This window comes from Pongo pygmaeus, chromosome 14 (genome assembly GCF_028885625.2).
Source record: "Pongo pygmaeus isolate AG05252 chromosome 14, NHGRI_mPonPyg2-v2.0_pri, whole genome shotgun sequence".
Taxonomy (NCBI): Eukaryota; Metazoa; Chordata; class Mammalia; order Primates; family Hominidae; genus Pongo; species Pongo pygmaeus.
The window spans coordinates 79,366,598-79,389,844 of record NC_072387.2 but is presented as its reverse complement, the minus strand read 5'-3'; the positions used below and the strand labels follow the sequence as shown (position 1 = coordinate 79,389,844).

The 23,247-nt window shown below is 34.6% G+C and overlaps 1 protein-coding gene and 1 long non-coding RNA gene across 3 annotated transcripts in view; one reads left to right on the top strand and one right to left on the bottom strand.

Moving 5' to 3' along the window:
• LOC134738034 (uncharacterized) overlaps positions 1-11,447 on the bottom strand; it is a 41,859-nt gene extending 30,412 nt beyond the window's left edge. Inside the window, exons 1-2 of the long non-coding RNA XR_010123505.1 lie at positions 10,785-11,447; positions 3,920-4,077 (exon numbers count right to left, since the gene is read on the bottom strand). This is a non-coding gene — a long non-coding RNA (uncharacterized LOC134738034). The remainder of the gene's footprint in view (positions 1-3,919; positions 4,078-10,784) is intronic.
• KLHL1 (kelch like family member 1) overlaps positions 10,820-23,247 on the top strand; it is a 416,652-nt gene continuing 404,224 nt past the window's right edge. For both annotated transcript variants that reach the window (XM_054446371.2, XM_054446370.2), the window contains exon 1: positions 10,820-12,070. In XM_054446371.2, the coding sequence (XP_054302346.2) occupies positions 11,574-12,070 (497 nt within the window). In that variant the 5' untranslated portion in view covers positions 10,820-11,573. The remainder of the gene's footprint in view (positions 12,071-23,247) is intronic.

Genomic DNA, 23,247 nt, shown 5'->3' with positions numbered 1-23,247 from the left:
TATATGTACATTACAAGAGTAAGGGTTTAACACGTCTTTTTGTGGGGTTAGTTAGACTTTAAAATCCTTCTTTTGTGTGCGTGTGTGTCTTCTGCCAAGATATGTCTCTGTCCACTTGACTGCACAGTGCTGAGCACACAGCTGATTCTCAATACTGACTGATTGATTTATTGCAATATTCAGTGATTTCAATTAGCTTTGCATGGCTTGACATATTTTTGAGTGCCAGAAATCTATAGTCTGGGTTTGCAATGCTCGTATAAAAGTATATATCTGAGCCGAGATTGTGCCACTGTACTCCAGCCTGGGCAACAAGAGCTAAACTCTGTCTCAAAAAAAAAAAAAAGTATATATCTGTAAGAGTGTATCAGAAATAATAAACGAATCTTCTGGTAAGCTTGTTCTGTTGAATATCAGTGTCAATTTTAGTTTCCACAGGCAAGAATCTACAAAATCAGAGGAAATTTTCAGTCTATTTTATAATACAAATTATTCTAGCATTCTATGATAGTCATAAAAATAACATAAGTGTAGAAAAGTTAGCTTACTGATAGCCTGTTTCTTTGAAACAAATTAATTTTTTAAAAAAATTTCCAGTCTCTCTCTCTCTTTCTCTCTCTCTCTATATAAATTAAATATATATATAAATATATATATATATATGGCATTCTTACTCAAAACCAGAAATGTGACTAGCATTTCATTTGAATAAATTTTTTTCTACAAAAAAACCCACATTGATGGCTTTATAATGCATTATATCTGATAGATAATATCCATAAATTCCATATACACAGTTCAATGAATATTAATGGTCAGGTTTCATAACTGGCAAAATAACCTCTAGTTTTCCTAGTAAAATTTATTGTTTCACTCACACTATCAGAGATTTACTTAGTGAAATGTCATTTCTGTTAAGTTCCTTACAGTCTATTGCCAAGATTTTTTTTGTAATCTAAATTACTTATTCATTAACTTCTCATTATTCTCCCAACTCACAAGAGAGGATAAAATTAACTTAAGTGATTTGTCAACTGAAGCAAATATTTTATTACATTTCTCCTACTTGAAATGATTTTCGAATATCCCTAATATGCAGACATCTATGAATTCTGACTATTCCTAGAATAAAATAATGTAAAAGATTGATTTTCAATTTTTGTCATTGACTTACAAAACTACAAGCTCAACAAAAAATCAATGTTGTGATTAATCAGTGATTCTATGTTGTGAATACTCAAGTGAATAGTAATCTGGATATTTTACAAAATGCCTTTGAAAGTTGCAAAGCCAACTAAGTATTGAAAGCTTTATTTTTTAACTTTTTTTTACAACAATATAAAGGTCATTTAAATATACAAATATTTTCAAAGTAAACATCAATATCTCCCTTTACTTAGGCACCAACAATGTGCTACTTGTTTAATAGGTTTTATTTTATTTGACCTACACATTAACTTCTATTTTGCAGATAAGAAAGTTGAGACTCAAAGAAGTTAAGTACTTTGCCCAAGGTTATACAAACTGTAAGCAGCAGAGAAGGGTTTGGGTCATGATTTGATTTCAAAGCCTGTGATGTTCCATTCGACAATGTTGCTTTCCAGTCAGTAGGCAACTAGGAGGAATAATGCACATACTGTTTTTCAAACGTTATAATTTAAATGCTTTGTGCAAATATATTTATAGGATGCACTGCTCAGGCTGTGACTTCTTGCACTGCCCATAGCATTTTTGTCAATCCTTGAAGAGTGAGGAAGAGCTTTGATTATCCCTCTAGCTAAATTTGAAATGCATCAGGAAAAAGCATAGTTCTTTTCATTTTTATAATTGTATATATTTAAAGTATACAACATGATGTTTTGATATAGGTATATATAGTTAACTGATTACCACAGTTAAGCAAATCAACATATTCATCACCTAACATGGTTACTTTTGTGTGTGCATATGTGTATGTGTGTGAGAGAGAAGGAGAGAGACAAGGAGAGATGAGAGCATCCAAATCTGCTGTCTTAGCAACTTTCTAGTGTAATAGAACATTGTTAACTATAGTCCTTATGCTGTAAATTAGGTATAAAACATATTCATATTGCATAAGTACAAGTTTATACCCTCTTTTGCTAATCAGGGTAAAATATAAATTACTTTATCTTGTAGGAATATATAGCCCAGGAAGACCTGAGCGTGCTTTAGGTTTATGCGAGCATTCTGCATCAGTGAAGAACAGAAAAAAATAGAGAAATTAGTTATTTTAGGGGAGTAAAAGATAGACAAGACTATCTATAACATAGCTTCCCATCTAAAAATGAAAAGAAAAAGACCACGAACTTTAAGAAAAATCGATTCCCTATGAATGCTAGACCTTGCCACAATGTCTGGTCCACATTTACATCATCTCTTAGGTTCTTTATTCTATAGTCTGTCAGTTGTTTTTCTTTTCTCTACCTTGCTTTCTTCTGTTTATTCCCACCACATCTGCCAGAGTGATCTTAGAAAATGGAAGTCAGATGCTATCACTCCAATGCTCCAAATCCTCCAATGGCTTTCCATCTCATTCAGAATAAAAACTAATATCTGTGCACTGGCTTAAAAGATCCTGTAAGTGATCTGGTATCTTGTCTGCTGCCTTCTTGAACTCCAATAGAGCTCCTTTCTTTTCTGCTCACTCGCCTCTAGTACTTATTACCCCTTCAATACATCAAACTTTATCATGGCCCCAGGCCCTTGCTTTTCTATTCCTTCTGCTATGGCACTGTCACTCATACATGAACAGTCCATGCTTTCACTTATTTCTGGACACAGGAGAAATACCACCTTATCAATGGAGCTTAAGCATGTAGATTACTCAAAGCTCATCCCCCGTTTCCTTCAAAGCTCCCTATATTTCTTCCATGGTTTATTTATCTCCATGGATGATGTCTCCATTATCTGATACACTTATTTATTTGTTGAATTTTAGTTTCTGTCTCTCACCTCAAGTATGTTAGGTCCTTGAGGGCACAGATTTTGGTCTACCTTTTTTTTTTGTTTAACTGATACACCCCCATCACCTTGAACATGGCTTGCCACAGAGTAAGTGCTCAATAAAAAATATGTTTGAATAAATGAAAGGATGATAATGCAGAGATTGAATTTTTAATGTAACTAAAGCTTATGGATTTAAATGTGAAGGTTTAAATCTTTCTTGATTTAAAAATACAATTTTAAGAATTACAATAAAAGCACTTCCTAACTTGCACATTGCATTTCCTGTTTGATAAACTGAATATACATAATATATGCTGAATTTTTCTTGAGTATTTTATAGTACTTTAGAAATACAAATGAGGGCACCAAAATATTCTGAAACCACTATTTTTATAATTCTATTTGTTTTCATACTAAATAATTGTAGAACCACAGTTTCACAATACTTTTTAAAAAAGTATTATATGTTTCCTGACATATAATACTTCCTGACATATAATACTCTCCTCCACTATAAAGTGTTATTACTCTTATCCCGTTTCTTATTATGATAAACTCAAAACCATCCATTATTTACTGGTGTTTCATGCCATGATATACAGTTAGACACTGTGAATTCAAAATTACCTAAGACATGTTCTTTGCCCTGCAGAACCATCCTAGTCTAGTAAGACCATCTTCATTTTCCAAAATTTGTTGCCCCCACAAAAAAAACATTATTTTTGTTTCTATGGAGATATAGCCACCCATGTATCTACACAAATACACAAACATACATATAGACTTGAAAACAATACACACTGCTATGGTCTGAATGCATTTCTTCACATTCTTCTGTTGGAAACTTAATCCCTAATGCCACAGTGTTGGGAAGTGAGCCTTTTGGGAGGTGTTTCTGTCATGAGGACTCCCTCCCTGTGAATGGATTAATGACATTATAAAATGGACTTACAGGAGCAGGTTCTGTCTCTTCTGCTCTTCTGCCATGTGGAGACACAGCCTTTGTTCTCTCTCCTGCCCTTCTGACTTCTACTATGTGTGTTCAGAGCAAGAAGATTCTCTTTAGACCAAATTCTAGTGCATTGGTCTTGAACTTCCCAGCCTCCAGAACTGTGAAAGAATAAATTTATGTTCTTTATAAATTACCCAGTATGTAGTGTTCTGTTATAGCAGCACAAAAGGGACTAACACACCCACACATGCACACACACACACACACACACACACACGTTAGAAAGAGAGCTCAATTTTGAGAATACCAGGAGTCTCTCTTCTATTCAAGCAGAGCTCACACAGCTCATGAAATGATATTGAGAATCCCTGCCTTTAATGAGTTTGTCATTTTTTTTAGTTCTCATACGTTAATTTTAAGATAGGAGAAAAAGTATGGCTTATGGAGGAGTGTCTAAAACAATTAATATAAGAAAATATTAGGGCCAGTTGATTCTACTTCTTTTCATATTAAGCCTGTTTTATAATGCCTACCTAAATAAGATTTTTATCAAGATAGAATGAAATCATTGTCTGGCACTTAGTAGGATGTCATAAAATAATAGTTCCTTTCTTAGTTTCTTGAGTCATTATCCAACTAAGAAGAAAATAATCATATGATGTATAAAATGTTTCATACATAACCGTTGAAGAAAATACTCTATATTTAATCTGGGAATCTATCTAGTGTGAAGAAATTTAAAGAATGTAACATAATCTGAAAACTCCTCATTCCTTTTGCTGCTATTATTTTACTTGTAATTTGTCCTAGACATCACATGAAATCTTAAGTAGGCTACAATTTCAATAATTATATGTAGTGCTTTAATTTACAGATTTATCTGTTTTCATATTTTTTAGACTTCAGTATATTATTGTGTGAAGTCCATGTCATATTTCCTTTGAGCAATAAAGAATGAGAATTTACATGTGCCATGATGGCCAGTGACTAGAGTTGTACAGAAAGAGAGAGGTCACCACATTTGCAGGAGACAGTCCTCAAGGCAAAGGGTCATCTTGTTAGCTTCCCATGAGGCTGACAAGTAATATTATTTTGGACTGGTGAGCCAAAAACATCCTGACTGGGTGTAAAACTCAGGAAAATATATTAAGTGTCAAGTTGTGATTTTCAAATTAGATTTTGGAAGCCAATTTACTTCTAGTAATAATGTTTCAAAGTAATTTGATTTCTTAGAATAGTCTTCCCAATACTCTGAATATATAATTTATTTGAAATAAAAATCACAGTACTATTTCTAAAACAGATTAACTGAAAAATGTTGTTTTGGGGTGTTATAACTTCACATATTACTTACACATAAACTTGTGGAAAAAAGAGCATTTGAAAGCTATTTGTAATTTATGTTATATCCATAATTAGAATTATGTTGAGACAAACTAGATCTTAGCTTTTAAAGCCATGTATTTTTGTCCTAGATTTTTAAAAGATCTGGTAATAATGCAGGTGAATGAAAATATAAAGTTTTGGCAAATATGTCTCAAGATGGAAAGAGAAATGTAGTAACCTGATTGGAGAAAATATTTTAAAGTCTCCAAAAGCCCATGTCTCAAAAGAGACAACAGAAAATAAAATATCCACAAAGTTATGCTATTTTATCTACATTTATATGAATATCTTACACTCCTATAACTTCCAAATCTGTACTTTATAAACTATAATCTTACTATTTTATTTTGATCATACTGATTAAAGTTTCAGGGGACTCACCTTACCCCATAGTGATACAGGCAAATTTCATTGCAATATGCAAAATAATGAAATTAATTTTTCAATACTAGGGAAATCGTAACCCTTTGTAAATAAGTATTAGTTAAGCAGTTTTCTTTTTTAAAGGTTCTAGTGTTATACAAAATAGGATATCATGCCACCAAATGTGTTTTACTCATTAGAAAATATCCTTGAAATATAATTACATATTAAATGTATATGTATATTACATTTACGTATATCTATATGTCTATATTTATATATTCGTTTTCAATCTATAAATATTTTCATAAAAGAGATAGAAAGTGTTTTAAAAATCACATCATAGGCCAGGCGCTGTGGCTCATGCCTGTAATCCCAGCACTTTGGGAGGCCGAGATGTGAGGATCACAGTGTCAGGAGTTTGAGACCAACCTGGCCAATATGGTGAAACCCTATCTCTACTAAAAATACGAAAATTAGCTGGGTGTGGTGGTGGTGCCTGTAGTCCCAGCTACTTGGGAGGCTGAGGCAGGAGAATCGCTTGAATCCAGGAGGTGAAGTTTGCAGTCAGCAGGAATCGTGCCACTGCAGTCCAGCCTGGGCGACAGAGCGAGACTCCATCTCAAAAAAAAAAAATATATATATATATATGTATATGTGTGTGTATATATATATATATATATATATATATATATATATATATCATATCATAAGTCCCTCAGCAGTATGATTAACCAGACAGGACCCAGCATAAAAGTGAAAATAATGAATGTTCATAAACCACTGTCAATATTCTGCACAGAATTTTGGGAAATAAAAAGACACACAAATAAAACCTGGCTCATCATTAATAGAAATTCACTATTTTAATGACATTTTGAATTCACATACTAATGAAATTAACTCAGCAATTTATATAAGAATTCCTCAACTATACAAATGTATTGCCAGATCTAAATCAAATGGTCAAATAAATCAAGGAGGTTGAGTGGATTTAAAAGGCCCCTGGGGATCAATGAATACCTACAAATATTTATTAAGCAGTCACTTAATTGCCACTTAAGTAAACTATAACTATACTGTAATGAAGATTAATAGACCCTGAATGGTTATGTGTATTTTTTTTAAGAGGTAGGAACCCTTGATTATGCATGGGATAACTTAACATTAGTGCTATGCGGTATTATGTTTCAATCATTTTGGGAAAAAAAGTCACTGCAAAACAATTTTTATTTAATGTATACATCAAGAGTTCTATATAATTATTTTAAATGGTATTCTCTAATTTTAAATAATATTTTATATTAATGTATGATATGGTTTGGCTCTGTGTCCCCACCCAAATCTCATGTCCATGTCAAATTATAATCCCCAGTGCTAGAGTAGGATCCTAGTGTGAGGTGATGGAATCATGAGGGTGGACGTCCATCTTTCTGTTCTCATGATAGAACTCTTACGAGATCTGGTTATTTGAAAGTGTGTGGCACCTTTACATTAGTTCTCTCTTCTTCCTGCTCCAGCCATGTAGGACGTGCCTGCTTCCCCTTTGCCTTCTGCCATGATTACAAGTTTCCTCAGGCTTCCCCAGAAGCAGAAGGCTGTACACTCTGCAGAACTATGAGCTGATTAAACTTATTTTCTTTATAAATTACCCAGTCTCAGGAATGTCTTTATAGCAGTGCAAAAATTGACTAATAAAATGTATATCAATACATCTTATTAAAATTAATCAGAGACAAAATCACAGGAGCCATTATAAGGCATGAACTTTCAAATTTGAGCATAATTAGCCATTCAAATGTTTTTGTTGAGTATTATCATGTAGAAGCAAATTTCTAGACATTGTAGAAGGCCTGCCAAAAAGATACATAAAAAATTGCTTTTCCTAGAAAAGTATATACATTTAATTGTGTTTGTTTAGAAAATAGTCACTAAAAGTGAGAAGCTTTCAGTCTAGAAAATTCTTGATTTCTGCTATGGTATGAATTTTTGTCCCCTCCAAAATTCATGTTGAAATTTAATCTCTGTTGTGGAATATTGAGAGGGGGGCATTTAGGAGGTGATTGGGTCTTGAGGGCAGAACCTCATGAATTCATGGATTAATGGGTTATCATGGAAGTGGGATTAGTGGCTTTATAAGAAAAGGAAGAGGGACCTGAGATAGCATGCTTAACCTCATTGCCATAGGATGCCTGTGCAGCTCCAGGACTCTGCAGAGAGTCCCCACTAGGAAGAAGACCTTCACCGGATGCAGCCCCTAGACCTTAGACTTCTCAGCCTCCATAACTATAATAAATAAATTCCTTTTCTTTATAAGTTACCCACCTTCAGGTTTTCTATTACAAGTAACAGATAATGGACTAAAACAGATCCAAAGCCAATTTTGCTTATTGTTTAAATATTTGAGTTGTAGAAACTTTCAGTGTGATATATTTTACACCCGTGCTTGACTTAATAATTATGCGAAGTTTTTTATTTGTGTATTACAGTAAATACTTGAGCATTCTACAGATTTTCTGTATCCTAATTAACCTTTTTGATTACAGTGTTTCAGGAAACTATGGCAACCATATGGACATTCACGTGAAGAACTCTGATTGATTCAACTGACAGTTCAATTTAATTCAGTAGTGTTAGAATAATTAAATAGTTTCTGTCTTTAAAACAAAGTGTGTTTGTTGGGATTGTTAAAAGCGGTCTTTATTATGTCAATGTCTTCTTGCCTATAAGCTTGGTTATCTTAAATCTTAATTTAATTGACTCACAAGTCAATTATTAATTATGGCTGGTTAAACAGTCCTCTTTTGTGAGTTCTTCCAGCAAGCTGCATGGGACCAATTCCTTCATATTTGTTACTAGTTTGCATTGGACCTAAGTGAGCAATCAAAGTTTTTTATTTTTGAATAATAGATAAATTAATTAGTGCAGTATTTTACAAAGTATATTTTTCAAGGATTTTTATCTAATATGCCAAGTTAAGCCATAATATCCAGCCAAATTATTTTCCTTCCTCCTTTCCTCTCTCTTTCTGTCTTTCCCTCTCTCGCAATCTCTCTCTCTTTCTTTTTTCTCCTTCTCTTCTCATCCTTCTCACTTTCCTCTCATTCTTCCATTTTTTTTCTTATTTTATTTTCTCCTTCCTTTTCTACAATACTGTAGTATGGTAACAATCAAGTGAAAATAATATAATCATCTTTGTCAATCATTTCAGTTTAACATAACTTCATGCATAGTTTAATTCTCAAATTCGAAATAGTTTCATTTGATAATTAAGTTGAATTTTATTTAAATATATTCCCAAGAAGAGTGATTTTTCAAACTTATATATTTTATTCAGATTGACAAATATAGAAAGGTACCTATATTTACATAATATTCTCTGACAGTGCTTTAAACATACTGTTACTACAAGACTAACAAATAGGCTTTATTCATCATCTGCTAAATGTGACAATATTTTTAATTCATGTTCCTTTATACCACAAATTAATGTTACATCTCCTTTGGGTCATATAAAATATTGTCCTTTAAGCATATAACGTTTAACTGTGGAATATTCTTATTAGTATTGCAGAGAAAAAGGAACTGCAAAATTAAATTTTAGAATAACATTTTATATTACAGTTTTTGAATGGTGAATGAAAAATATAGATACAGAGACTTGACTTATGTTATTTTATATTATTTTAAATAAATCAAGTGATATAATTCATGAAGCACTAATTTCTATATAAATTAATTACATGCACTTCAACTTTCAACATTACTTCTGATGGAAAATTTCCTCTGTCCTGTTTGTGATGTGTAATTTCATAAACTATTTTCTTCCCTAAGGGAAATGCTTACTTGATTCCATTGTTGGATAAAAATGATCTGTCACCATTGTTGGCTTTAAAGGGTTTTTTGCTTAATAAACAAAAAACAAACAAAAATCACTGAATACTGAGAGAAGAATCAAGGCACAAGGGATTGCAGTCCAGCTGTTGTGACATAAATCAATATTTTAAAAGCACTATAGTGATTTTTATTCCCCTAAAAATAAGTCTTTTGTGCACTTAATTTCTTATTTTATTAAAGTGTCCAACTTTGTCTAAGGACTCCAAATTTAGCTTTGGTTTCTGGTGACGTTTACAGCTCAGCCTTGGGGGTAACTGAGCAGTAGTCTAACTGCGCTTCAGTGGTTGATTCTTATGGTCTGTTGGGGGTTACTGAAACTGTGAATTTCATGAACGGACAACAACCATATTCCTGGTTGAGTTAGGGAACACATTGCATCTCTGGTCCCTTTGCCTTCAACAAAGACTACCGGGTTCTATTTTAATGGCTCATTAAAGGAAAGGTTAAAACATTCCAAGTAGTCATGTACTGAAAGTGATCGCAATCCTCACCATTCTAAATATAGATATAAGGGAAAAACACATCTTCTTCAAACGCCCACTTGCAAGATAGTAAGTAGCCTTCGGCTATTCTCGTTTATTGCCTAAACTCTTCCATGCATAGTATACAATGATTTATGTACTAGAAGGTTATGCCTTGAAATTCTCTTTTATCATTTTATTCCATTCTTGATTTACACTGATAACAGCTTTCATTCCGAGGCTACACACCAAATGCACTGATTTTGCAAAACCCGTTCCCCGTGTTCAGATGCCCATCTTCTACCGTACGCCTCTGGCCCCAGGAGTGAAGCACTGCCTGGGTGCCTTAATAGCAGAATCACAATGTAAGTGTCAGGATGGTGGCATCATCACACTTTGACGCCAGCATCCGTTTCTTCTGTGTCTCACTACAGAGAAACTAAGGCTAAAGGTTAAAAGATTCGGTTTATTAAATAATTCAAGCCATTAACCTGCAACCTGCAAACTGATGGCAGCCTATTAAGTTTACACTGCCATGATTCATGTGTGGTGTTTACTGATGCAAAGGCATAATGCCTGTTTTCTTTCCTTGTATTGCTACCCAGTAATGTAGTGAGGAAGGAGGGTGAAAAAAGGTGACAAGACCCACGCAAGGGGACAATAAGAGCAGCAGTCTCACTTGCATAAAGAAGATTGAAGCCTTCCCTCCCTCCCTCCATCTCTCCGTATAGGCCCCAGTGCACATCTGCGTCACTTACGGGGGAGGAGGAGGCGCTGAGGCAGAGAGAAAATTGTACTGTGAGGACCTTGACAGCTTCACAGGCGGGCTTTTTCTTTTGCCTCCCTATATGCGCTAGAATATCTATTTTTCTCTTTTACAAACTGACTATATAAAACCACCTCTTCTGGCATTGCAGAAAGCAATTGACTTTCTCAGAGCCACCCGGCAGGCTATCAGGGCATCCTCGAAAAGGCCAGGGACAGGGGCGCAGGTGCACCAAGAGATCTGGCGAGGGGTACGCTTCCTCGAGACTTGGGGCTCTTTCTCTCTGCGCTCTCCAGACACTGAACTCTGAGCTGCAAGGACAAGAACGCCATCACCTTCCCTACTAAGGCTCTGCCACAAGCGCATCCCAGTGAGGTGTATCCAGCTGCAGCCGCCTCCGGAGCTTCGGAGCGCTCAGACCTCCCTCCCTCGCTCGTCTCCAGCCTAAGGGTCGTCCCACCTCGCCATAACCACGGGGCTCTTGCGCGGGCATCGAGGATTCCCAGCTTTTGGCGTCCCAGTCCTGCCTCTGCTCCTGCCTGGTGGTGTCCCCACGCCCAGGTCCTGTGGACCCGACCGCCGCTGAAACGCGCGGCTTTGCCGTCTGCGCTCCAGCCTTCGCCTGGCAGGGCGCGCAGCCTGCCTCGCGTCTTCTGGCTCTAGGGGTGCAGAGGGCGCATCCCTTCTCTTCCTCCGCCCCCGTGCCCCACTGTCCTCCCCCACCTGCTGACCAGCCTACTCCTGCGTGAGCTGCCAGCCTTTTGCCTTCTGTGCGTAAAGCATGTCAGGCTCTGGGAGAAAAGACTTCGATGTGAAGCACATTCTGCGACTCCGCTGGAAACTCTTCAGCCACCCGTCACCGTCCACCGGCGCCCCGGCGGGGGGAGGCTGCCTGCAACAGGACGGCAGTGGCAGCTTTGAGCATTGGGGACCCAGCCAGGGCCGCCTGCTCAAAAGCCAAGAGAGAAGCGGTGTGAGCACTTTCTGGAAGAAGCCTTCCTCCTCTTCCTCTTCGTCGTCCTCCCCGTCCTCTTCCTCCTCTTCCTTCAATCCGCTGAATGGCACCCTGCTTCCAGTTGCCACGAGGCTGCAGCAAGGGGCTCCTGGGCAGGGCACTCAGCAGCCAGCCAGGACTCTCTTCTACGTGGAGTCCCTAGAGGAGGAGGTGGTGCCAGGCATGGACTTTCCTGGACCACACGAAAAAGGGCTGGTTCTGCAAGAGCTCAAAGTGGAGCCAGACAACTCGAGCCAGGCAACAGGTGAAGGATGTGGACACAGGTACAGTAAGTCCCCATGGGGCTTCCAAGCATCTCTCAATTTCCACTCATTTCACCGCGTGTGCTCATGTGGCTACTAAGTCTAAAACGTTTCAGGTTGAAAATGTGGGTTAAGAGATGCCACCCTGGTTTTGATTACTCAAGTTCTAATTTCATTACAAGTTTGCTCATTAATTTCTATTGGTTCAGACACATCACTTTTCTTTTTGGAAGTTTTCAAAGTTGTAGCCACCAATTGAACTTACATGCATTTTTGTAAGTCTTCAAGTGGAATGGTTCTCATATTCCTGAGATTATGGTGTTCTTCTGTCATCTACCGTCATTAAATTATATCAGTTGTTCCATTATCTGAAGGTGAAATTTTGCTTTACACATCATCAGAATGGATCTCATATATTGGCCTAGTAACTGACTTAGCACATTATCTAAGGTCTCTGTGGTTTGAATCTATTCCAGGAGTAATGAGGTGGACAAAATGAGGCCACCGGACAGCAACATTATTTTACCTCTTTTTGCTCCTGAAATGCAGTCGTCTTATTCTCTGTCCCAACTTCTCTTCTGGGCCTTTTATTTTGTGTTCACTCTTGCCTTGTTCAGAGTAAGTCTTTGAATTAAACTGTCGTGGAATCCCTTTGCATTTAGTTGTTGTGATTTGTTGGCTCAGTATTGAAATTTTGTCTCCTTGGTAAGCAGCTCAATATTTATTTCTAGTTTATTTCTAATATTATGCTTCTTTGTGTAGAGTTCTGCTACTTTAAAGACTTACAGAAAATCATTCATAGACATAAAACTCCCGAGTTTTACATTTTGAGAGAATTGACTCATTACTATTCTAAACCACATCATTACTGGTTTTGGAATACAGTCAGGATATGAAATGATTTGCATTTAGATTCATGTGATACCAGAATACATTATTAAAGAAGAACTACAGGAGAAATATAGGAAAATGATAATGAATATATTAAGAAATTTTAATTACTACATAGTAACAAATTAGTAACAGAAGCATCTTTTTTAAACTTTTGGTTGATTGAATCAGTTTCTTATAAATTTGATTAAGTACCAAAAAGAATAGACAAAATTATATATGTATAACCTATATGTGTATACATATGTGTGTATATATATATGTGCTCCCTAATTATGCTGATATATGTGGTTATAGATTTAAAAATATCCTTAAAATTTTTCAATTATATGCATTATATATATTTTAATTTTAATTTTCAGAGATTGAGCATATTCTAATGTTATATTAAGACATGTACTATAATGTAAGATAATTTTAATGAGGGAGAAGTATAATCTGGAATTATCAATTGTGTCAATGGTTTTTCCATATATAGGAGACCTAAATATAAGTTTATCTATTATTCCATTAAGTGAAATATTTTATGAAAAAGAATTATAACATTAGGTACTATGAATACTATGAAGTTATTAAATGTTTTTAAAAGTTATTTAATATGCTAGTTACCTACAATTTTATAATTTAAAATATCAAATGTACTGAAATTTGTATACCCTTTTGTTGAGTAAATATAAACACTTTTTGGGAGGAATTATCCAGAAACATTAAGCAATTCACCTTACATATTTAAAAGGAAACTAGGTTAAGTATTTATCAATTACTATTTTATTAAAACTGATAGTTTTGAGACTCTAACAGCTCCGGAAGAAATTTAAACATTATGTGTGTTTGTCAATTTTTAAATTCTTTGAATAAGCTCCTAGAAATATTAATGTTTCATATTTTCTTAAAGTTTACTTTCTACCAAGTACATTTTAAAATAAAAAAGGCATATTCACCATTAGTAGTTTATAAAGACTTTCACGTGATTTGGAATTTTGAAAACATTAATGGAGTAGTGACTTAAGAAATTATAATAAATTAAGACTAATAACAGAACAAACAGCTTAGTTAGGAAAAAAACACCAGACTTAACAAGTTTCTTACTTTTGAAAATAGTTTATTATTTTTATTCACAAAGAGTTGTGAGTGATAAGAATTCCTAAATTAACCCATCTACCAACCAAAATCATCTTTATTGTTGGAATCAAATTATCTTATGAGATTAGGCATGTGTAAACTATTGAAAATCAGATCCAATTTTATTTTTAGTCTAGTTTCTTACTAGGCAAATCAGTTAGCACTGTATGTATTTGATGGATTTATATGTTCTTAAACTTTCATAGAGAATTGGTTCTGTGCTCATGATTGATTGAAAACCACACTAGTAAAACTAGCAGTTAATCATTATCGGTATATAATATTTTAATATGCAGTAAAAGTAGGAGTCACTGCCCAGAAAAGACAGCATTTCCAAAGTAAAATACTGAATGGAAATTTTATTATGCTTTAGAAATATATGCAAAATCATGAGTAATGTGGATTTCATTTTTTTCTGTGACAGCACATCCAGAAAAGCTACATAGTGTTTATGATGATCAGTGACTACACAAACTATATGAACGCTGTATGACAATTTTTATCACTTAGGTCATTATTATATCACCAAACAATGATGTCATATTTAATAATGAGCGTTGTGTTTTATAAATTCTGACTTTTCTGCTAAATTAATCCTTACATATAAAACATGAGTTAGCCCTTTCTCTGACATTATCTTTATTCATTTTATTGATCTTCTCTTTATTCATTTCATTTTATACTAGTTAGAACATTGCTTTAGACAAGTATGACTAGCTCAGTTGAGTAAACTGGTTAGAACAGCAGATAGAGGACATTTGGGGAAAGTTGCTCACAATCTCAGAATTCTGGAAAGGTCAAATTATCATAGACTTGAAACATAAAGGTAGTGGGAAATATTGTGGCAAACCAATTTAGGGCCAAAACCCGACCTTTTTCTTACCTTACTAAATTAAATGTTCACTGCCTGCATTCCACCCTAAATAAATCTCAGTGCTCTATTACCTTGACCACATAAACATTACTTTTTCTATAATAGTTCACTGGCCTATTAATCATTAATTTCTCTACTTCCCTGTCTAAATATACATTAGAAAGTATATGATTTCCTGGATATTCAGATAACCATATATTTTTGTTGTGGATATTTCTGCCCAAGATTCCATATGTAGTAAACTAAAACACGAAAGAGCAATATTTATATTCTTGCATTTTATAGTGATGTGAGTGGGAGAAGACATGTCATGTTCTAACTGCTTGCTTTTTTAGATTCTGAGTTCTTACAGAGTGCAGTCATTTTATCCCATGGTTTTAGCTACCATCCATAAACTGTCTTTTCAGATTTGCATCTCTAAATCTAGCCCTCCTCTCTCCTGAACTGTAGTCTTACATAGCCACCTCTCTTCTTGACCTCTTTGATAGATATCATAGAGTCCATTCAAATATAACATGTACAAAATTGAGCTTCTAATTCTTATTCTGCCTTGCTCAATTTCCTTCTACTGTATTTCAGAGAATGGCTTTCTACGAATTAGTTTGTGCAAGCCAGAATTCCAGGGTCACATTGGTCAATATCTTCTTTCCCCTCAATTTCACTATTCTTTCAAGAATTGCTGCTTTTGCTTAGAAAATCTTTCCTGTGCATGTCCCACATCTCTTCATAGCCATTGTTGGCACCTAACCTAAGCTACGATCTTCTTTCAACTCTAGTTTTGCAACTTCCATCTCTTATCACCTCCCCTCATTATCTTTGCCTCCTCAAGTCCATTCTCTACACTGAAGTCAATAAAAATTAAGAATGGTGAACTATTTTTCCACATCCCTCACTCCCTCATTCTCCTTTTTCCCCACCAAAGGACTTCCAACACTCGCTGATCACAGTTTATACTATGGACGCCAACGGATTACAATCTATACCATGGATTACCCAGTTCTGAATGATCTGTCCTTTGTCTGCTACGTAGGCCATTCACTTACCAACCTTCCCCTTACCCTCTGTTTTCCAGACTTAATATCCTTCCCTATAATTTTTCACTGCCTCTGGAACTCACAAAGTTGTTTTCCTTCTTTGCATAGAGACTATCCTTTCCTTAACTGCTCCCTTCCTGAGTTCATCCCTATTCATCACAGAGATGTCATGCATAAACGTGCTGTACCTTTCCCAGGAAAGGAGTTCTTGATCACCCAAACAAATTCATATCCTGTGTTTTGTCTTCTTAGAGTAACTGTTCTCTACTTTTTAAAAAATTTCTTATTGAAGCTTGTAACCATATATTAATATCTGTGTTGATATTTAAACACTTTGAGAGTTTAAAACATCATACCATAACAGTTGAGCTAGCAATGTCATAGTATGATCTATAATACCAGAGTTAATGAAACTAGATAGAAAATGCTTGCAGCATGTGACAAGTCTCCATTAGACAGAGCTTTATCTAGGCTTTAATATTTTCAAGTTTAATTAGCTAGAAAATAGTTACATACAGCATCATCATTCTGACATGTAACCTTGCAACTAACACTATTTAATAATCTTACAATATTTTTCACAATGATACCTAGCCTATTAAAATTGAAAAAAAAACAGAAAGGAAATCAAACACTAGGCCCTCTTTAAACTAATGCTCTGAATGTTTTTTGAATTTTTAAGTACGATTTTTGAAGAACAATATCAGGGGAACTCTTCAGAGTTTTTACATCACCAACATGTTTGAAAGGCTAATTCCATCTTAAGGAGACCATCTTGCCTTGTAGTTTGCAATTGTGATAGTAAAATACATATAGACTGTGATACTTAAAGAAAAGCTTATTTCTGAACAGAACTAAAACAGAAAATTTATATCTGCTTATACTCTGAATAAAACTCAAGAAAGTATAGATTCTACATGAACAGGTCCAAGATTACATTGCAGGCTGAGATGACAAGGGGTGCTGGATGAGATACAACTAGACTATTCTTATTTAGCTAATTGTTGCTTAAATAATTCAAATTAAGTTTTACCTTCATTCAGATTAGGCGATGTTAGACAGCTGGTTCTTTTCTTTACTGTTTATTACAGAAGAGATTCTAAACTGAAAATCTGCTAAACACATATTTCTCCTACCTTGCACCTGAAGACAAATTATACTGCACAAAGAAAAGAAGTTTTCCTCTGCTTTGAGGATTTGTTTTTGTTGTTTCAATTTTATTTATTTTAAAATCTATTCTTGATATAGCAAATGCCTTATAGGACTCACATTTGTAAGATTTTCCTTGTTAAGTACAAACTCTTGCCAACTCTCAAAATGGAATGGTTGCAAAATGTCATGTTAAGATTTTTACTAAAGATAGTGGGGGAAAGTTCTCAAAGTCCCGTAATGTATGCTAATTACCCCAGAACTGAGCCATGATATTGGATGTGCCTTTAAAGTTACAACTCACTTAAGTATTTTTCCTCCAATAACCTCCTTTACATTGGATCATGGATTCATTTTACACAGCATTTGGAGCAGAATCTAATCTAGCTTCAAATCACCTTGGAGTCAGCTATGAGCTGTGGAATCTAGATTATACTCTTGATGTTCTTTCTAGGAGCCCTCTGTTGGTGATTTCTTCCTTTTTTCTTGCTACTGTCTTTTGCTGAGAAGATTCCCTCTATGCTTTCCCTGCAATAGGAGGTAGCCAGCCATGTTGTGATTTTTCTCCTTTAAGACTATCTGGAAACAATCACAAAATAGTGTCATATTTTTAAGGGATATTACTTCTGGCAGCAAAAGAAAAAAGAGAAAATGACATGATATTTTTGAAAAGTCAAAAATTGCTAAGATTTCTTAAAAAAAAAAAAACAGCTAACTTTAAAAAATATTCCTGACAAGCTCAAAGAACTCGATAGGAAAAAATAAAAGACAAGTAAAACAAACTTCTGCTGCCAGAAGTAATATTAATAATCAAATTAATCTAACTTAAAATGGGCAAAGATATCAATAGACATTTTCAAAAGAAGACATACAAATGGCCAAAAGGTATATGTGAAAATGCTCACCATCATTAATCATCAGAGAAATAGAAATCAAAGCTATGATGAGATATAATCTCACCCCAGTTAAAGTGACATTTATTAAAGAGACAGGAAATAGGGGATGCTGGCGAGGATGCGGAGAAAGGGGAGCCCTCATATGCTGTTTGTGGGAATGTAAATTAGTACAACCACTTTGAAGAACAGTATGGAGGTTCCTCAGAAAACTAAAAATAGAACTACCGTATAATCCAGCAATCCCTCTACTGGGTATATATCCAAAAGGAAAGAAAGCAGTTTATTGAAGAAACATCTGCTCTCCTGTGTTTATTGCAGCACAATTAACAATAGCTAAAATATGGAATCAACGTAAGTGTTGATTACTGGACAAATGGATAAAAAATGTGGTACATATATGCAATAAAGCATTATTTGGTTATATAAACGAATGAAATCATGTTAATTGCAACAACATGGGTGGAACTGGATGGCCTTATGTTAAGTGAAATAAGCCAGACACAGAAAGACAAATATTGTTTGTTCTCACCCATATCTGGGAACTAAAAAAAAATTGAACTCATGGAGATAGAGTGTATAATGATGGTTACCAGCATCTGGAAAGAGTATTAGAGAGTGTGGTGGGCGGGGTGGAAGGAGAAGGGACAGTTATTCGATACAAAAATACAGTTAGATAGAAGGAATAAGATGTTGTGTTAAATAGCACAATGAGATGACTATAGTTAATAATTTATTGTTCATCTCCAAATAACTAAAAGAGTGGAATTGGAATGTTTCTAACACAAATAAATGATAAATGCTTAATGTAATAAATATCTCAATTACCCTGATTTGATCATTACATATTATATGCTTGTATTAAAGTATTATATGTACCTCATAAATATGTACAACTGTCATGTATCCATAACAATTTAACATAAAAACTTAAATGTTCTTGCCAGAACTGACTTCATGGGCAAGCAATTGGCCCAGTCTCACTGCCAGGGACATAGATGAACCCACACTTGGTTTAATCCTCTAGTGTGTCATTTTTGAAACTCTTAATGATATTAAATAAGATTCCATGTAATTTTATTTTCCAATAGGTTCCACAATTATGTAGTCAATTCCTGATAGTCCTAAGAATCTAAATAGAACAAATTTCTCTCTTGCATATCATTACATTTCCTCTTGAAAACTCTGCCAATCACTGTAAAACATTTTATTCTGGAAGTGGTACAAAAGCCTCTTTTATAGAGGGTATCAAAATCCCATGACCTTCCCAAATTTCACTTAGATTTATAACTGATACCATTGATTTTGCTGGGTAGATCAATGACTGAAGCAATACCCAGTATTTGGAGCAGAAATTGTGCTTTCAATCACTCTTCAGACTGTATAAATCAATTCTATGATGGAGGAGCTACAACAGTAGCTGTAAAAAGAGAGATACCCAGGCTCAAACATAAGGAAGAAACTACTTTTGGGTAGCAATGGAGCCTGGGTATAGGAGATAGCCATTGGTATTTATTCTACTGGCTACATTCTCACTTCTCTTGTCATTAATTTCCTTCACTAGCTTAGGTTTTAGGCAAGTTGAAAGACAGGGATGATTCTTAGCCTATCTGGAGAGGATGAGAGGAAACACAGGTAGGTAGAAAAAAGGCTGATAGTGATGGAATTGCAATGGAGTGGCAGTGGAAGATGTGATGGGTATCAATAGAATGTCTTAGAATCACTGGGCCAGCTAAGGACGCCACATTGAAATTGCCACGAAAGCATTGAAGTTCTGTAATCTTCTCCTAAGTAGATCAAAGCACATCCAAAGTAAAATGGCTCCTCTTGCTTTAGTTGGAGATATGCAATGTGGTGGTTTACAGAGTAATTCTGTGCTCTTCTAAGTATAATCTACCCAAAAGCTTACCAACTACTTGAAAGAAAAGGAATTTTTTATTTTAGGCTACATGAGACTGCATAATTTTATGAGACACACTTTTTGCTTTTTCCCAAGCAGCCTTCCTTTTCAAAATTCAATCCAGTCATCAATGATTGAGCCAATATATTCACATATATATATATATATATATAAAGACGATTGCATTCTATTTGTTTTATGTGAATTTTATTTTTTAATTTTAATTTTTATCTTGTTTCTGAGAGATGGGGTCTCACTCGCTCATGCAGACTGGAGTGCAGTGGTGTGATCCTAGTTCACTGCAGCCTCGAACTCCTGAGCTCAAGTTATCCTCCCACCTCAGCCAAGTAGCTGCGACTACAGGTGCATGCTGCCACATCTGGCTTACATACATTTTAGATGTTTCTAGATGCTTTAAGACTTAACTCTTCACCTCTGGTAAGAGGGTACTTTTCACATAATATCTTGTTTGAAGAATCTAACTTTCTTGTGTTAAAAAGAACTACTGGTAAGTTAAAGCAATCTTAGTTTTCATGATTGGTTAAATTAAACATAGCCCTTTACTATATACTACTTTTAGTAAATATATAATTTTATAATCAAATATATATTATCCTAAAATGATATCATCAAGAAATTCTTCTTACTTGGTTAATTATTCAAACATGTTAATTAACTTTATATGCATATGATCTTGATAAAGTGTATAAGACAGTTCACAGTAAAACTGTAGTTCTAATTGGCAAATGGATTTAAAACTAAGGTTCATACTCCATTTCTCAATCTCCTGGAGATGAGCTATCCATCTGTGGCACAGGTCTTTACATATGATGTAGTTGGTTCAAAATACCATGAGAAAACAAAGTCATAAAATACTTTGTCAAAACAAATGTCAAATACAAACAAATTTAGAGAAAAAAATAATTTGCCAAATTAAGTAATATCCCCCCATATACACAATTTATGTCTCAAAATATTTCTATAAATATATTTTTCTTAGGAAGATACTTCAAGACATCAAGAGAAAGATAATGGAAAAATAGAATACGGTATTTTTTCTTTCTCTAACTAAAGTGCTTAGGAATTACATAGATTTTGTTACTACTATTTTATTACTATTAAAAATGTATTACTCTTTTATTACTATTTTGTTACTGCTATTTCCTTTCTCTGTCTCTAACTAAGAGTCTTTTGTTACCTAAAAGTACTTCAGAGATGGCCAATCTGGTTTGGTCTTTGAAGGTATGTATCAGAGGAGGTACGAAATCTTGCAAATGGGCATCTTGGAGAAAGACAAAGTCCACTCCACTATGATGATGGGTTCTTGATTCTCCTATTTCCCTCACTTCATCTTGCCTTTATTGCCTTCCCCTTTTCTCTCTTCCCTTGTCCTCCAATCGTATTTTCACTTCTTCTAAGGTATTCAATTCTAGACAATCACATAATTACATAATAGAGCATCATATAGCTTATTTTCATGTTATAAGGTTAAATAATTATAAATGCTGAAATAAAAGTGGAAGTCATTAATGCTATTCAATATCTTTAAAAATAAAATCATAATTTATTATTTAAAATTATATTGTATTTAAAATTTATTTATACATTTTGGATATAAAGTTTCATCAATCTTATTCTACATTAAAAATTATCCTGTGATGATGCAATTATTTCATGGTTGCACTGTTCAATACTGTAGATTCTAGCTGTGAGTGATAATCAAGCACTTAAAGCGAGGCTACTCCTCTGAGGAACTAAATTTTAAAATTTGTTTAATTTTAAATATTCTAAATATAAGTGAAAACAACCACATGTAGACAGTTGCAGCCATGTTTCACAATCACACTCCTATACTGTAAAACATGAGCAATTTCTCTTTGTTTTTAGTATAACATCATGATCAAATTAAGAAAGTAATAACTTAGCTCATAAAACTAATTACAGGTATAATTGTGAAGTTTTATATGTATATATAATCCATTGAATGCTTTACGTTCTACAAATCATTATAATATCAAGCGCTATTTTTCATTAATTAAACTTTGTATCTAATAATATAAAAGCTGTGTGCTATAAAGTATAAGCAAAAATATTACTTTTGTTATGAAATATATGCTTTTAACTTTATTGCTATACCTAAGCAAAGATGACAGAGTTTAATATATTATTTTAAAGAGAGAGTAAGGCTTTGGGAATGCATAGAGCAGTGAATCAAACATTCTAAATGGAGTAAGCAACATGAACAAAGTCATATAGGTAGAATTCAGTGTAGAAGAGATGAGTGACAGCTGACAATAAAAATAGTAGATTTGGGTGGTACAATAGTTTAGAAAGTTGTATTCATTTTTTACTGCTACATACCCAGTTACTATAAAATTTGTGGCTTAAATCAACAAACACATTATTTCTGTTTCCATGAGCAAGGAGTTGTGTCCTCTGCTCAATAGCATAGGCTGAAATCAAGGTGCCAGCTGGTTTATTTCTCATCTGGTGGAAACTACTTCTAGTCTCACTCAGATTATTGACAAAATTCATTTCCCTGGTGGCTGTATGACTGAAGGTCTGGCTTCTTATTGGCTCTCACCTGGAAGCTGGATTTAGAGGCACCAGAAATATATAGGTAGATGTTCCCCACCACACCCTGCTGCCTGGCAGAAGATAAGAAGATTCTTCTCTAGAGGAAGTGAACAGTTGCAAAAAATTGATCTACACATCCATGTGAAAAATTTCAGAATGAAAGTCTATGAAAACTGAAGAGTTTTAATTTTATGAAAGTTAGCTCTAAGATAGTTTAGGGGGCACTTACAGAGCTTACTTGTAGAAGTAGAATGTAGAATTAAACTCAGCCATTTTTTCAAAACCAGCAGTCTCCTGGAACTGGTGGTCCAAAAGACAAGATAAATAAAAATGAAAAAGGTTCTAACATGTAAAATTGATGTACTCCTGAAGCAGATTGATGAATTCGGATTTGAAGGAACGGTAGAAGAAGGCCAGGGAATGATGAAATTAGTTGGACTGTTGAGAGAGTGAATTTTAGATCCACAAACTTCACAATTGAAAATTTTGCTGCCCAAGAAAAATAAATGAAAATTTGTGATGTGGATGGACTCTTTTAGAGAGTAGGAGATGGCCGGTCCCAGGTAGATGACTATTTGCTGAGAGAACAACACATGAGTTACGTAGAATTAAAGCTACTGGTGAAGAAACAAAAGTTAAGAAAAACAATCGAAAAGACTGATCATAAGAAGAATTGTAAAAAGAAGGAACAAGTTGAAAAAGAAAAGAGAGGTGGAGAAAGGGAAGTAAGATAAAAAGAAAGGGTTCAAGATAGAGAA